The sequence below is a fragment of the Budorcas taxicolor genome, chromosome 19, assembly GCF_023091745.1.
Source record: "Budorcas taxicolor isolate Tak-1 chromosome 19, Takin1.1, whole genome shotgun sequence".
Lineage (NCBI taxonomy): Eukaryota > Metazoa > Chordata > Mammalia > Artiodactyla > Bovidae > Budorcas > Budorcas taxicolor.
Window position 1 is genome coordinate 47,446,729 of NC_068928.1, and position 16,742 is coordinate 47,463,470.

General features: G+C 52.8%; 1 protein-coding gene across 1 annotated transcript; it reads left to right on the forward strand.

Annotated features, from left to right (window-relative positions):
• Positions 1-4,073: 4,073 nt before the first annotated feature.
• LOC128065386 (angiotensin-converting enzyme-like protein Ace3) lies at positions 4,074-15,057 on the forward strand. The gene is made up of 13 exons (XM_052658572.1): positions 4,074-4,232; positions 4,639-4,797; positions 5,063-5,150; positions 5,327-5,470; positions 6,228-6,419; positions 6,537-6,634; positions 6,714-6,886; positions 7,184-7,407; positions 7,508-7,652; positions 9,414-9,512; positions 9,900-10,022; positions 13,952-14,136; positions 14,633-15,057. Exons 1-13 carry the CDS (start codon positions 4,074-4,076, stop codon positions 15,055-15,057), a joined length of 2,214 nt encoding a protein of 737 aa, XP_052514532.1.
• The last annotated feature ends 1,685 nt before the right edge of the window (positions 15,058-16,742 follow it).

Consider the following 16,742-nt stretch of genomic DNA (forward strand, 5'->3'; position numbering starts at 1 on the left):
ATGCAAAAGGATGAAACTGGACCCCTGTCTTATACCACAGACAAAAATCAACTCAGAGTGAATTAAGGGCTTCAAAGTAAGGCCTTGAACCATAAAAATCCTAGAAGAAAATACAGGGAGTAATCTCCTAGACATCAGTCTTAGCCAAGATTGTTTTTAAATTTGACACCTAAAAGGCAACAAAAGCAAAAATCAACAAATGATTCTACATCAAACTACAAAGCTTATGCACAGCAAAAGAAGCCATCAACAAAATGAAAAGGCAACTCCCAGACTCAGAGAAAGTATTTGTAAATCATATACTATCTGATAAAGGGTTAACTATTAAACATACATGAAGAATTCATGGAAGTCCAAACAACTACAGAAAAAAATTTGATTTAAAAATGGGCAAGGATCTGAATAGACTTTTTTTCAAAGAAGATTTACTGATGGCCAAGAAGTACATGAAAAGTTATACAACCTCACTCATCATCAGGGAAATGGAAATCAAAACCACAATGAGACATCACCTCCCCCTCTTAGAATGGCTATTATCAAAAAGACAAGAACTATTAAGTGAGAGCAAGGATATGAAGAAAAGGGAACACTTGTGCACTGTTGGTGGGAATGTAAATTGGTGCAGCTACTTGGAAAACAGTATGGAGGTTTCTCAAAAAAAATTAAAAATAGATTACCATCAGTTCAATTCAGTTCAGTTCAGTTGCTTGGTTCAGTTCAGTTCAGTCATGTCCGACTCTTTTCAGCCCCACAGACTGCAGCATGCCAGGCCTCCCTGTCCATCGCCAACTCCTGGAGTTTACTCAAACTCATGTCCATTGAGTTGGTGATGCCATCCAACCATTTTATCCTCTGTTGTCCCCTTCTCCTCCCTCTTTCAGTCTTTCCCAGCATCAGGATCTTTTCCAATGAGTCAGTTCTTCTCATCAGGTGGCCAAAGTATTGGAGTTTCAGCTTCAGCATCAGTCCTTCCAATGAATATTCAGAACTGATTTCCTTTAGGATGGCTGGTTGGATCTCCCTGCAGTCCAAGGGACTCTCAAGAGTCTTCTCCAACACCACAGTTCAAAAGCATCAATTCTTCAGTGCTTAGCTTTATAGTCCAACTCTCACATCCATACATGACTACTGGAAAAACAAAAGCTTTGACTAGACAGACCTTTGTCAGCAAACTGATATCTCTGCTTTTTTGTGTGCTGTCTAGATTGGTCATAGCTTTTCTTCCAAGGAGCAAGTGTCTTTTAATTTCACGGCTGCAGTGATTTTGGAGCCCCCCAAAATAAAGTCTGTCACTGTTTCCACTGTTTCTCCATCTATTTGCCATGAAGTGATGGGACCAGATGCCATGATCTTCGTTTTCTGAATGTTGAGTTTTAAGCCAACTTTTTCACTCACTTCTTTCACTTTCATCAAGAGGCTCTTTTAGTTCTTCTTCGCTTTCTGCCATAAGGGTGGTGTCATCTGCATATCTGAGGTTATTGATATTTCTCCTGGCAATCTTGATTCCAGCTTGTGCTTCATCCAACCCAGCATTTCTCATGGTGTACTCTGCATATAAGTTAAATAAGCAGGATGACAATATATGGCCTTAACATACTCCTTTCCCTATTTGGAACCAGTCTGTTGTTCCATGACCAGTTCTAACTGTTGCTTCCTGAACTGCATACAGATTTCTCAAGAGGCAGATCAGGTGATCTGGTATTCTCATCTCTTTAAGAATTTTCCAGACTTTGTTGTGGTCCACAGAAAGGCTTTGGCATAGTTAATGAAGCAGAAGTAGATATTTTTCTGAAACTCTCTTGCTTTTTCGATGATCCAGCAGATGTTGGCAATTTGATCGCTGGTTCCTCTGCCTTTTCTAAAACCAGCTTGAACATCTGGATGCAATACTTGTACTTGGATGCAATCTCGAAAATGACAGAATGATCTCTGTTCATTTCCAAGGCAAACCATTCAATATCACGACCAGTAATGCTGAAGAAGCTGATGTTGAATGGTTCTGTGAAGACTTACAAGACCTTCTAGAACTAACACCCAAAAAAGATGTCCTTTTCCTTATAGGGGACTGGAATGCAAAAGTAGGAAGTCAAGAAACACCCAGAGTAACAGGCAAATTTGGCCTTGGAGTACAGAATGAGGTAGGGCAAAGGCTAATAGAGTTTTGCCAAGAGAACGCACTGGTCATGGCAAACACCCTCTTCCAACAACACAAGAGAAGACTCTACACATGGACATCACCAGATGGTCAACACTGAAATCAGATTGATTATATTCTCTGCAGCCAAAGATGGAGAAGCTCTATACAGTCAGCAAAAACAAGACCAGGAGCTGACTGTGGCTCAGGTCATGAGCTCCTTATTGACAAATTCAGACTTAAAGAAAATAGGGAAAAGCACCAGACCACTCAGGTATGACCTAAATCAAATCCCTTACGATTACACAGTGGAAGTGACAAACAGATTCAGGGGATTAGATCTGATAGAGGGCCTGAAGAGCTACCATATAATACAGCAGTCCCACTCCTGGGTATGTATCCAAAGAAAATGAAATTACAGTCTTGATATCTGCACCCTCATGTTCATTGCAGCATTATTTACAGTAGCTGAGATATGGAAACAGCCAAAGTGTCCACTGGTGGAAATTAAAAATGTAACACATACACACACACACGTGCATGTACACGCACAGGAATACTATTCCGCCATGTAAAAGAAGGCAAGCTTGCCATTTGCAACAGCATGGATGGAACTTCAGAGCATTATGCTAAGTGAAATAGGTCAGACAGAGACGGGCAAATACGGTATGATCTCATTTATATGCAGAATCTAAAATACAAAAATCTTCCCAGTGTCTCAGCAGTAAAGAATCTCCCTGCAAGGAAGGAGACACAGGAGATGTGGGTTCAATCCCTGAGTAAGGAAGATCCCCTGGAGGAGGAAATGGCAACCCACTCCAGTATTCTTGCTGGGGAAATCCCATAGACAGGAGGAGCCTGAGGGCCTACAGTCCATGGGGTCGCAAAGAGTCAGACATGACTGAGCAACTGAGCACACACAACAACAGTAAAAAAACCTAAAAACACCCCCAAACAAAACAAAACAAAATTGAACTCATAGATATAGAGATGGTGAATGCCAGAGGCAAGGGTGGGTGGGTGAAATGGGTGAAGGCAGTCGAAAAGTATAAACTTCTTGTTGCCAGAAAATTAAGTCCGGAGGGTGACGTGTATAGCATGAAGATAATAGTAACCAAATAATAACCAAGCAACCAAAACGTACTGTTTTTTAAAATCATGATAGATGGCCCCTTACCTTCTGTGCCTCCTGACAGCAAACTTATGGTCTAGGGCTCTCCCTTGGGAAACAGGTGCAAGGACCATGAAAGAGAGGAGGAGCCCTGGGTCGATCATACTTCCCTCAAGAGAGAAAAAGGCCAAAAACTGAGAACATAAGCGGTCAAGTCAGAAGAGCATGGAAAGACAACTGTGCTTCCAGAATCCAGAGACCCAGAGAGGTCTTTTCCTTCCGTCTACCCATTCATCCATCCTCCCACTCACCTGCTCAGAAGTAATGGCAGCCTGTGGAGGGAGGGGGTTCATCAATCCCTGGTCAAGATCAAGGGTGGCTCCAATGCCAGGGAGAAGTGACCAAGTAGAGTGGAACAAGCTCTGGTCTAGACATCAAGAGCCCTGGTTGTCCTTTTGGCTCTGCCACTGACCTGGTGTGAAGGTAGTATGGCTAGACCATTCTAGACCTCAGTCTCCTCACCTGTAAAATGGGGACAGTTGGGCCAGAAGTTAGGTGGGGCCTTTCCCTTTCTGACATTCCGTGGCTGGCCCTTTAGCCCCTGATGTCACAATATGGAGCTGGACCGTGATTGGGCCACAGCCCCCTCCAGCTCTGCTGTTCTTTTGGTCATGGGAACAAGATGGACTTGCCCTGGACCTCCCCTACTTGTGCTCTTCTGTTGTGCCGTGGCTCAGAGTGACCAGGACTCAGGTGGGGCTAGGACCCAAAGGAGCATGGGATCAGGCCCGGGGACCAGGCAGGGGCAGGCCCCTCCCAGGACAATTGATGCCCATCTCCTTCTCTGCAGACCAGCTCTACAATGAGACTGTGGCAAAGGCCTTCCTGCAGTTTTACGACCGAACAGCCCAGGTTGTATGGAACCAGTTCATGGAGGCCGCCTGGAACTATGTCACCAACATCACAAAGAAAAATCAAGAGGAGATGGTGTGGTACCACTTCCACCTCTGCCCCTTTGCCCTTTGTTCTTCTCAGGGGTCACGGTGCAGGGGTGCTGGGGGGCAAGGAATCACACCTTTTGCCACTCTTCCAGAGCTAGATGAGAGAGGGAAGCCCCAAAGCACATGTCGGAACAGACGTCAGGCTCCAGGCCTCCTGGAGCCCTGAAAGCTGTCTGGGCTAGAACCTCTAGCTTCTTTTCTCTTGTAAATATCACCTGCTTGCTTTTAGGGAGCAGGTTCCCTCCCTTCTTGCTCTTAGCAAAGTTTCAATGACTCCAAACCCTTTAAAGGGGTTTTGGAAGGAGGTTGTGGGGCTGGGCCCTGGAGTTCACTGTGACACCCTCACCCTCTCCTTCACCCTCACACGACAAATGTGGTGACCGTCCTTCCAGCTGTACAAGGACGTGGAGAAGTCCCAGCACACGCTGTACTTTGGCACGCGGGCCCGCCTGTTTAAGGTCGCCAACTTCCAGGACTCGGATGTGAAGCGCATGCTGAGTAAGCTGCTGAACGTAGACAAGGCGGCCCTGCCCAAGGAGGAGCTCCGGGAGGTGATGGACAAGCCCCCAGGTCTCCAGGCACATGCTCCCCACCCCAGGGGTGGGCAGGCCGCCGGGTGGGGAGCCGCCTGGGGCTGGAAAGAGGTTGGGGGAGGCAGGGCCAGAGCTTCCTCTGGGTGGGTGAGGGAGGTGAGCAGAGGCTAGTGGGAAGATGGGACGATGCCTTGGCCAGGCCTGCCTCTCCCAGCTGGTGGGACTAGCGCTGGGGGTGGGCCCATGGCTGCGGGCCTGCCCTGGGTGACACCTGTCCCCCCAGTACAACGAGATTCTGGCCTACATGGAGACCACGTACAGCATGGCCCAGGTCTGCCTGAATGAGGGGCCCTGCCTGCCCCTGGAGCCTGGTGAGCACCCGAGCCCACACCCACCCACCCGAATCTCAGCACAGCCCGTTCCAGTAGTCTCCGGATTCCCACGTTCCTCCCAGCCCCAGCTGCACTTGGGAAGGGCTACCCACAGCAGGAGAGGGCAGGAGGCCAGGTGGAATGAGGTCCCACCTCGGCTCCTTTTCTGGGTACAGACCTCGAAGAAGTCATGGCCACCTCCCGAGACCAGAAGGAGCTGCTGTGGGCCTGGCAGGGCTGGCGGGATGCTGTGGGTCGCCAGCTCCGCATGACCTTTGAGCGCTACGTGCAGCTCAGCAACAAGGCTGCGAAGCTCAATGGTGAGGCCCCTCACGCCGCACCTGCCAGCCCATCCAGCTGGGCAGACTGCATCCTGCATGGGGCTCAGGGCATTGCTGGGAAGGGTGAAGCCGAGTCTGGGTAGGACCTGGAGACAGGAACCCTGAGTCCTGCCGCTGGGGAGTGCAGAGCTGGCTCACTCGTGTGGATCCACAAACAGCAACTGAGCACTACTCCTGGGGTGTGCCATTGCTGGGGAGGGTCTGAGGATGCACAGGTGGAAAGACGGGGAAGGTGCCCACCCTCCCCGGGCTTACAGGCCTCTGGGAGACAGACGCTCATTTCCAGTCACCACCCAGGATAAGTGCTGAGAAGGATGGGGCTGCAGAGAGAGAAGAAGGGACCCTGTTTCAGTCAGGTGGGTGGGGAGGGCCTCGCTGACATTCACCCAAGGCCTGAAAGATGGAGCAAGCTGGGCAACAAGAAGCCCTCGGGAGGATCTGAAGAAAGGCAGCCTGGGTGGGTGGGGCTCCAGGTGGAGAGAGGAGCAGACCCTGTCCCAGAGGATGCAGGCCCAGAGGATGCTCAGTGTGTGCTTTGCTAAGGGCCTTTCCATCCCACTCTCATCCTTTACGGATGGTGACCTTGGGAGGGTGGTGTCTTTCCTGTTTGGCAGATAAAGACCTCGAGGATCTAGGAGGTCAGTTGGCTTCCCTAGCAGGTGCCTGGGTTTCCTGCCAGCCAGGCCAGGCTGAAGGGTGGGTGGGGGTCAACCCTGAGCCCCCTCCCCTGTCCTAGGTTACCAAGACATGGGGGCCTTGTGGCGGTCCACGTACGAGTCCGACTCGCTGCAGGAAGACCTGGAGCAGCTGTTCCAGGAGCTGCAGCCGCTCTACCTGAACCTGCACGCCTACGTGCGCAGGGCCCTCTACCGCTTCTATGGGCCCGAGCTCATCGACCTGAGGGGGCCCATCCCCGCCCACATCCTGGGTAAAGCCCCAGCTGGCGGCAGAGGCGGGCAGGTGCAGTAGGCCTCCCGAGCAGGCGCTCAGTCGGTGGGGAGAGACGGTCTCCCGCCTCCTCTTAACCCTGCCCCTCCTCTCCCAGGGAACATGTGGGCTCAGTCCTGGGTCAACATCTTAGACCTGGCACTGCCCTTCCCGGAGAAGCCCCCTGAGGACATCACGAAGATCATGCAAGGCCAGGTCAGCGCTTGGGCCCCGGTCTGCCCTGCCCACCCCACAGCCCCCGGGCAGGGTCCCACACGCTGCCTCTTCCCCACAGCACTGGAAGCCCGAGAAAATGTTCCAAGAGGCTGAAAAATTCTTCACCTCCATGGGGCTGCTTTCCACCCCTCCTGAGTTCTGGGAAAACTCCATGATGGAAAGGCCAACTGACGGGCGGGAGGTGGAGTGCCACGCGTCCGCCTGGGACTTCTACAACGGGAAGGACTTCAGGTGCTCACCCTGCGCCGTATCGCCCCCTTCCTCTGCTCCTTCTGCCCTCCACCTGTCTGCCTGTCTCAGCAGGGTGGCGGCCGGGGGTAGGGGGCGGTGAGCCGGCCACCTGGGGGAGATGAGTGTGGAAGCCAAGGGCCTGGCCCCTGCTCGGATGTGGCGCCTGGAGTACCAAGAGCACAAGGCCCTGCTGGTCTCCAGCCGGACCGCCCAGTCCCTTTACAGAGCCTGAGTAGGGCAATGTCTCCCTCTCCCAGGGCATCCCCATGCTCCTTGACCCCTGCCCTTTAACCCTAGGATAAAGAAGTGCACCGAAGTGACTATAGAGGACCTGCTGTCCATCTTCCACCAGATGGGCCACATCCAGTACTTCCTGCAGTACAAGAACCTCTCGGTGATCTTCCGCGCAGGCGCCAACCCAGCCTTCGAGGAGGCTGTGGGGTCGGTGGTCACCCTCTCAGCCTCCTCCCACAAGCACCTGCTCAACAGAGGCCTGCTCAGCCAACAGCACCAGGACAAAGGTGATGGGGACCAGAAGGATCCCAGGCCTGCGGCCCCCGGGGCAAGGCCTAAGGGAGGCGGGACCAGAGCCGCCTCCTGACTGCCCCCTGCTTTCCCCAGAGGAGGAGGTCAATTTCCTGATGAGCGTTGCCCTGGAGAAGATCGCCTTCATCCCCTTCGCTTACCTGATGGACCTGTTTCGCTGGAAGGTCTTTGATGGCACCATCGAGAAAGACGTGTACAACCAGGAGTGGTGGAACCTCAGGTGGGGAGGACCGCCATTCGGGCCCCTCTGGCCACACCTGGACCAGGGTGGGCTTTTGGGGCAGCCTCAAGGGGACCGCCTGCTACCAAAGGGCACCACCGTCTCGCTTCCGGGGGCAGAACTGGGAGTGTGATGCTGCTAATCTGCGGCCACGGGGAAGCCCTGGGGTGGCATTGGCTGTCTTGTCACCAGACGAAAGTATTCCTGCTGAAGTGGGTAGGGCCGGAGCGTGGGTCTTGGGGGATTGTGTCGAATCTGGCTCCAGCACTCAGCAGGCTCATAGCCCCTCGAGGGATCCCTGGAGGCCGGCAAACTCGCACAGTGGTTGCACTTGGGCCCTCCAAGAATGGGATGCTGACCACCAGGCAGGCCTTCCTGCTCCTCCCCTCCCTTCTCTGCCTCCCAGTGGGGCCAGCAGAGCGGGTGTTTGGGGTCTGAGCTCTTTCCTTCCGGTGGAGAGTCCTTATATGACAAGGGCAAGCCCACTGCCCCCTTTCCTATTATCCTGACACACACACATACACAGACACACTCACCTGTCTCTGACTGTGTTCCAGGCCTGTCTGTGGGCAGAACTGGCGGTGAAGGAGCCCCCCAGCAGTCGGGCAGCATCAGTCTTGAGTGAGGGGCACCCGTGTCCATCCCATCACCGACCCCTGGCTGTTAGATTGGATAATAATTGCGCGTGCACAAGGCTTCCCCTTCTCCACCAATCCTCAGACCCACCAGCTCAGGTCTGCTGGCCACAGGCACTCCTGGAGGGCCCACATCAGGCCCTTAGGCTGACTTGAGCCTTTACAACGACCCATGGCCACTCTCAGAGGAAGAACAGGTGCCCAGCCTGCGGTCACACTGCCACCCAGGGATGGCAGAGCGGGCTGCCCCTCCCTTTGTCCTCTCACCCTCCGACTCCCACCCCAAATTCAGGACCGGACCTCACTGGGGGGATTGGCAGAGTCTTAACCTTGTGCCCCCTCCAAAGGCACCCCAACCAGCCATCTGGACTGAGGGAGGTCACCCCCTTCCTCAGCCACGCCCACCACCCCCTGAGTGATGGAAACCGGAGGCTGAGGGAGGGGGCAACTCCCTGGTCCTCGAACAGAACCTCGTGGATGAGAGAGGAGCTTCCCCGTGAAGACCGTGCAGGGCTCCAGTGGGCCAACGTGAAACGACGAGCTTTTCCGTAGACTTCGTCCACCCCAAAGATGGCTCACGTTATGCCCATTTCACAGACAACACTTTACAAGCAGGCTCGGTAACAATCAACTTTCCCACAGTCACACAGCTCAGAGGGGCAAAGCCAGCAGTTACCGGGGTCTGCCCGCGACTCTGCCGTGTCCTGCTACCAACTCCCTGACCTCTAAGCCTCGGTTTTCCTCCATACCATAGGGATGGTGCTGTGTTTTCTTCTCAGGTTGGTTGGTCCATGGCCGTCCCCCATCGTTAGGATGAAAGCAGGGACCTTGCCTGGCCCGTTCCCTCCCGTGTCCCCAGAGCCAGGATAGAGTTGAGGGAGCTGGTATGGAGAACTCAGCACAGTTCCTGCAGAGAGGACATGCTCGATGTTAACTCCTGTAATTGTTTAATTCTCTGATTCCCAATCCCATGTGTTTTCAACTCATTTATTTAATCAATAAAATGCATTAAGTGTCCTCCTCATGCCAAGTCGCTTTGACAGCTGTGCAAATGCTCCAGAAGGAAAAGGGCTCTGGAAATCTTACCAGGTGGCACTTTCAAGCCCCCGATTAACACCGCCCCCAGGTTGAAATACCAGGGCCTGTGCCCTCCCATCCCTCGGACGGAGGAGGACTTTGATCCAGGCGCCAAGTTTCACATCTCTGCCAGCTTGCCCTACATACGGTAAGGTCTGGGCCACTCCAGCAGAACCGGCCTGGGGGCTAGGGGTTCGGGGACACAGGACCCAGGTGGAGGATTTTCAGGAAGGCCCCAGACCCAAATGTCCTCCCCCTGCACGCCTCCCCACCTCCTCCTGTCAGACGGCACATTCTCCTGAGGGCCTTGTCCTGAACACACTGCTTTCACATCAGCTCCCCTGTGGAGGGCAGCGTGATGGGAAAGCGTGTCTGCTGTCCTGAAAGGTGAGCAGGAGGGGGGAGGGGGCGCATGAGTCCAGAAGGTTAGGAAGGAGAGATCCTGCTGCATCCCAGGACCAGCCTCCCTGATGGTGACCACTGACCCGAGCCCACCCCTGCCACGCCCCCAGCCGGCCTCACCTTCTCTCCCCAGGTACTTTCTCAGCCTCGTGCTCCAATTCCAGTTCCATGAAGCACTCTGCAAGGCCTCAGGCCACATGGGGCCGCTGCACCGCTGTAACATCTATAACTCCAAGGAGGCTGGGAAGCTCCTGGAGTGAGTGCCCTCCCCCTTCCTTTGCCCTTCCCTAACCTTGCTGGAAGCTTGCGCTGGGCTCCTCTGCTCACCTGGCTCCACCCCAGGTCCCCTGCACAGCGCTTCTGTTCTGGTGGAAGTTCTTCCCTCTGTCAGACTACGAGAGACTACAGAGTCTGAGAGACTACAGTCTCTCCCATGTTAATCAAAGCCCATTTCCTCTTATGTAGCCCCTGTGGTCAGAGAGATGGTTTAGCCCCTGCTGCTAACATGCACACACACGCATGCATGCATGCACGCACTTGCTCACGTTGTCAATAAATCGAACTGTCCCAGATGGGAAGCCAGTGTTGGGGTCTCGCCTCTGCCTCCATCTTCCGCCTGAATCCCCTTATTCTTTCCCTGCAAGGTGCCTGCCTAGCTTCTCAGCAGCACTTGATGCGCCGTGGAGTGCACTCTGCTTTGCCTGTCTTTTCTCAGATGTGCCTGAACCCAGTTCCCAGGTTGATCCGGGTTGCTTTTGCACCAGCCTCTTGGCCCACTCTGATCAGCTTGTGGTCTACTTTGACCCCCCACCCGCAGTCTCTTTTCCCCGCTCTTGGTGTCTAGCCCATCCTTTCCATCCCTGCCTCTGTGGTGCAAGTTTCTGGCCCTGAAGGAAACCTGGAGCGGGGTGAGAGGCTGACCTGGGCTGGAAGCCTTTACTTCCACAGGCTGGCTCTCTAACAAGCGCTCTTACAGTGCTTCACATTAGCAGTTCATAACTTGCAAAGTGGATTTTATTATCCACATTTCATAAATGATGAAACTGAAGCTCAGAGAGGTATAATTGCATGTTGCTGATCTAGGAAGTGGCAGAATCATGCTTTGAGCCCCAAAGTGACTCTAGAACACGTTATCTTCCACCCTATCGCTTCCATCAGTTATAAAGGATGCTGTTCTGGTGAAGCTAGACCTGGGTCCTCTGGTCCCAAGATCAGCACTCCAGTCTCCAGGATATGGAGCCCACCCCACTGACATAATCTTTTTCTCATTGCATTTCAACTGATTTCAGTAGGTCCATTACCATAATCGGTCAAGGTCATGTTGAGTTTTATTCCTGGTTTCCCAGAGGATGAACAAAGCCACTATGTAGTATCCTAATAATTATCCACAATAATTTAGCATCCTTTGAAAATGTAATGAGCATGTTTGTGATTCCACCATGCAGCTTGTCAGTACCCATGAGGCCAGACAGAGTTGCGAGACTGATCCTTGCCTTTGCTCCCAGGAGGGCTGCACTTGACATGCCTTCTTGTCTCCCTAGTCTATTTGCTATTTCATCTTTTCATACTCCTGGGATTTATTCTAGCCAACTGCCCAGGTTTGAGCTTCTCAGAATGTGTGGCACAGAAGGGGCCTCTCGGCTCCCTGCGTTCATGTCTCTGGGTGCCCATCATTTACTCACTCAACAAACATTTACCTGTTCACGTGCCAAACAGCCTGCCCTGCGTCCAGCAGGGGGCAATGGGCCACAGGATAAACCAATAACCATACGCCAAGAAAGGAGCTGTTGCAGCAAGAAAGGGATTTGGTGAACATGCAAAGAGGGTAAGGAGGTCTTGCCAGGGGACCAAGGAGGGAACTCTGTCCCTCAGTGCAAGAGTACAAGAAATAGCAGACTTCCATTTTCCATACATCAACTCTTTTTAAAAAACACACTTAATATTCATTGGATATTTCCAAGAGTACTCTTAAGTTTGTTTTTTTTTTAAATAATTTTATATTTTTGGCTGTGCTGACATGTTAGCCTGCTGCTCAGGCTATTTCTCCAGTTGTGGGGAGCGAGGGGCTACTCTCCAGTTGTGGAGATTGGGCTTCTCATTGCCATGGTTTCTCCTGTAGCGGAGCCTGGGCTCTAGGTGCTCAGGCTTCAGTAGATGTGACACGTGGACTCAGTAGTTGCGGCTCCTGTGTCCAAGAGCACAGGCTCAGTAGTTGTGACCCACAGGCTTAGTTGCTCCATAGCATGATGGGATCTTCCCAGACCAGGGATCAAACCTGTGTCTCTTGCACTGGCAGGCAGATTCTTTACCACTGAGCCATGAGGGAAGTCCAGCATCAACTCACTTTTGACTGAGCCTTTATCCCACTTGATCGGTGAGACATTTGACCTCAGTCTTTCTCATCATTTCCCTACCCCTCTCCACCCAGGACATATAGGCTCCCAGGGTCTGACTTGGTACCAAAGCATGCTGAGGACTTGCCAGTCATCTCTAGGCCTTTTGTGGAAGAATGGGGCAGGCAAGCGCTTGCAGGCGAGCAGGGGAAGGGCAAGATTCTTGGCTGCTCTTTTCCCTAATCTAATAGAGTTTAAAACTTGATTTTGCTACTTTTGACTCATCTTCCTAAGTGTGATCACCCTGGGGCAGCCTCTAGGTTGGTGCCACTGGGAATAGAAGGTAGAAGTGGCCTTGGTCCAAGTTCCCAAATTCCCCTGGCTCACTCAGCCAGCCGTGAGGGCCTGATCCTGCCCACGGGCCCATTTCTGCCGCCCTGGAGTTGAGGGCTCCAGGCAGTGCCCAGCTGTCAGCTTTGCAAGTCTCACGTGCTGCCTGTACCAAACCTCTGTCCCACCCAGCCTGAAGGACTGTTTCTGAGTAGGCAGACTCTCAGTGGTTGAGACTTCCCCACCAGATCCTTCCTTTTTTGCAGTACCTGCCACTTGATAAAATCCTCTTACCTAAAAGTAGTTATGGGGTTTCGCTTGTTTTTTTTCCTTTCTATCTTGATGACTTTTTTCCATTTCTCTAGGATCCTAACTACATTTTCCCCCAGTGGTCTCTGCCATGCATGGATCTACTGATCTTTAGTTTCGCCACCTTATTCTTTCCCAGTTGTTTATTAAGCAGTGTATATAAGACTTTGCAAGCTACAAAGGCCTTTTTGCTGCCATTGTGTGTCTTCATCCTCACCACAGTGAAATGCAGGTATTAATGGGGGCCGGTTTTACTGATGAAGAAGCTGAGGCTGAGAGAGGTTAACTTGATCGTCTGTGGCTGTGCAGCCCATAATTAGCACTGCTGGTTCTTGAACCTGAGTCTTGATGGCCTAGATTTCATACTCTAGGCCTCTGGGCCTCTCAGCCCCACCTCTCTCCAGGTCAGATCGGGGAAGCAGGTTGAGAAGTATCACATACACCTCCTGCTGCCTCTGTGGGGGACACTGGGGTAGAGGAGCCTGGAGCCCTGGCTGCAGCGCACACTGTCCCCCTACCTGAGTGCCTGGGCCAAGCCTAAGGCTAGACCCCCTGCCACCGATCACTGGATGAGCCTCGAGGCAGCTGACAGTTCTGCAGTGCCGCAGGCAGTGCACAGAACACATCCCATGCTTGCAATCTTGCTAATCCTCCCAAACACTCCCTGGGAGACCGGAAGGGACTGAGCACCTCATGGGAAAGAGTGTTTCATGAATTTAGGCTTATTTGAGTCCAGGATAATAATAATCCTCAAGGTGGTAGTACTAGTAATAATAATAATAGTAATCAGACATTTATTGCCTACCTAATTATGCTCCCAGAATTGTGTTTATTTGGTCAACACAACCACCCTAAGAGGTAGGTACTGTTATTTTCTCCATTTTATGGATATGGAAATTGAGATTCAGAAAGGTTAAGTACTTGCCCAAGGTCCCACAGCTGAGTCACAGGGTCAAGAATCAAACACAGATGAGTATTATTTCAAAGTTTGAGATTTCTTTTTCTTTTTTTTTAACTGGAGGATAATTGTTTTACATTATTGTGTTGGCCTCTTCCATACAGAGCTTGTGATTTTACCCATTATGCTGAACATCTGTTGGGAGAGTCTGGCTAGCAAAGTCAGACTCTAAAGGTGGGGCTGGGCATACTGAGGGATCCCAGCAGCATCAGCCAATGCCCCCACACAGCCTCACAGCTGTACTTACACTCCCAGGGATGTCCTGAAGCTGGGCTCGAGCAAGCCCTGGCCGGAGGTCCTGGAGAAGATGACTGGGGAGACCAAGGTGTCTACAAAGGCCCTCATGACCTACTTCAAGCCCCTGCTGAACTGGCTGGTCACTGAGAATGTGCGGCAGGGGGAGATACTGGGCTGGCCAGACTTCAGCTGTTCCTTTGAAGGTTTGATGATCTGACCCTTGTCCTACCTCTGTTCCAGCTCCAGGCCCGACCCTAGCCTGCTTTGGGCCAGCCCCTACCACAGCCCAGCCTTCACCCCTCGCCCATCAAGGAACTTGCAGTGTGACCCTGTCTGTACCTGATACAGCCTCAGCCAAGACCACAGCCCATGCCCCAGCCACTGGCTCGGAGGCTTCCTTGCCTACTGTCCAGCTAGACTTCAGGGTGGATCTGAGCACACGGGGTGGGCATCTGACCTCTTGACCCTGCATGGAGCCACTGCTGGGCTCCATGGGGTACATGGCCCTGCCTGTGCCATCTGCTCCCCCTCCTCCTCCTGCTCCTCTTTCCTACCCTCCTTCCAGGGCCAGGCCCTCATCTTTGGAAGGCAGGTGCCAGAGGCTAGGGAGAATGCCTGTGGCCATCAGATCCCGTCTGGTCACCACGAGGCACCCTCCCCAGCTCCACCTGCTCCATGCATTTCCTGTGTCTTCCACAGAAAGAGAAACAAGCAGGGCAGCATTCCTGGGGATGGAGCTGAACACTGACCAGGTCAAATCCTGGCAGTGGACGCTGCTGGCTCTGAGCTTTGTCATGTTACTGGCAGTCGTGCTGCTGGGCCGCAGGCTGTACACCCTGGAAAAAAGCTCACTGACCCAAGACACCAGTACACAAGACACCCGGTCACAGGGCACCCAGTCACAGAGCCCCAGATCACAGGACGCCAGTGCCATCAAGCCAGCATCCAAAACCTACTTTCTGGGCATAGCCATGGAGCCCCACCAAGTTGTCAAGAGACAGTGGATGCTGCTGGGCCTCTGCCTCCTCCTGACGCTGGGCTCCATTGGCCTCATCATTCGGATTTTCACACAGCACAACAGGAAGCCTCCGTGGATGAGAGATGAATGGGGGAGCTGGGACTAGACGCCAGTGCAACTGGTGAGGTTTGGGGGCAGAAGGAGGGTGGCCAAATGAAGAGGGGGAGGGGGAGGGGACTGCTTGCCTGCATAGCACCCAACTGCTATTGGGTGCAACCATGGCAGATCTGGGTATATGGGCAGTTGTGCGTTTGTGAACTATTGTATGTGAGGCCGTGTGCATGGGTGACTGGGTGATTCCATGTCTGCCCTGGGTTCCAGACCAGCTGCCTTCTCCTGGGGTTCAGGATCCATAGTTTTAGTGACCCAAACCAGCCCCTCACCCCAAAACTGGTTCTTTACATAATGTTTTCTTCAGAAATTCTACTGTGGGGCTGGACAGGGCCTGCAATGCCCAAGGAGTATCTGCCATGGTTAGAAACAGGACACTGCTTCAGTGCCTTTATCAAATGCATGCAGGCAGGACCAGACGCTCCTTGTACATCCGTGCTCAGCTCATGAGCGCTAAACTCTGTATACTGGCCGGCACTGTGTTGGGCTGCATAATCCAGCCCCCAGAAGCTGCCTGTCAGCTGTCTGAGATGCAAGTAGCCTTATAAACTGCCCCATGGCCCATCCCGGCCCCAGACCAGGCCTTCCCAAATGCAGACAGGGGGTAGCTGGGCACCCAGCCAGGCTTGATTAATGATTGACTTCTTCAATATTTAAACAAAGCTCATCTCCAGCCACTCCACTCCAGAGATGGCCTTGTTCAACACACACACACCTGCTGCCTGGCCTGTTGCCCTGGGGATTGAGTACAGGGCAAACAGCACCTTTCCAGGCTCAGTGGAGGAGGGGAGGATGGGGAGGGAGAGCTTTAAGGAGGACATTGGGGAATGAGTGCTCTAGGGACAAGCCTAGGAAGAGAAAGGGAAGGCTTCTGCTCCTGCCCCTCTTTGCCCTTTCCTTCCAGCCTGGGTCTAACACAAGGGTGCCACACCCGGTGCATGGGAACTTACTGAGTTTGGACTGAGGCCCCAGGGGCCCCCGGGAGACTGAAAATCAATGTCTGTCGGAAATTAGGGGAACCTTGAGAGGAAGTAACATCACAGCCAGAAACCACAGAGGAGGCATCAGGGCTGCAGTTGAGCAAGCGGGAAGGTGGCCAAGAGATGGGACTGGCTCTCTCTAGATTAAAGATCTGAGCCCAGAAGTCAGGGATCAGGGTACAGAAGGACTGGGCCGAGATCTCCATGGAGCCTACCTCTATCCAGGTTTTAAGAGGTCTTCTTGAGTTCTGGCAGAGTCCGAGCACTTTCTGTTCTGACTGCAGGCTCCAGAGCACCCTCATTTGATGTCTCCGTCACTGCTGTTACTTTGCCTTGCTGTAACGTCCTTATTTGTCCTCATTACTAGCTGTCAGCTCGGTAAGGTCAGGACACAGTGAAACATCTGTAGCCAGCACAGGCCATGGCACACAGTGGGGATTTGGAAAATGTTTGAGTGAGTGAGTAAGTGAGTGAGTGAGTGTGCCACTGCCCAAATTTCTCCTCAGAGCTCAGCACCCCATGCCCTGAGCCCATGAGAAACAGCCCCACCTTTCCTCCACAGCCAGGCTATCCCCCCTGACAACTCTGCCTCCCCCCCCCCACCCCACCGGAGGCCACACTTGCAGCCCTCCCACCCCCCAGCCACAGTGGCCAACGAGATCCCCATCAGGCATTGTGGCTCTGCATGGCAAAGGCACAC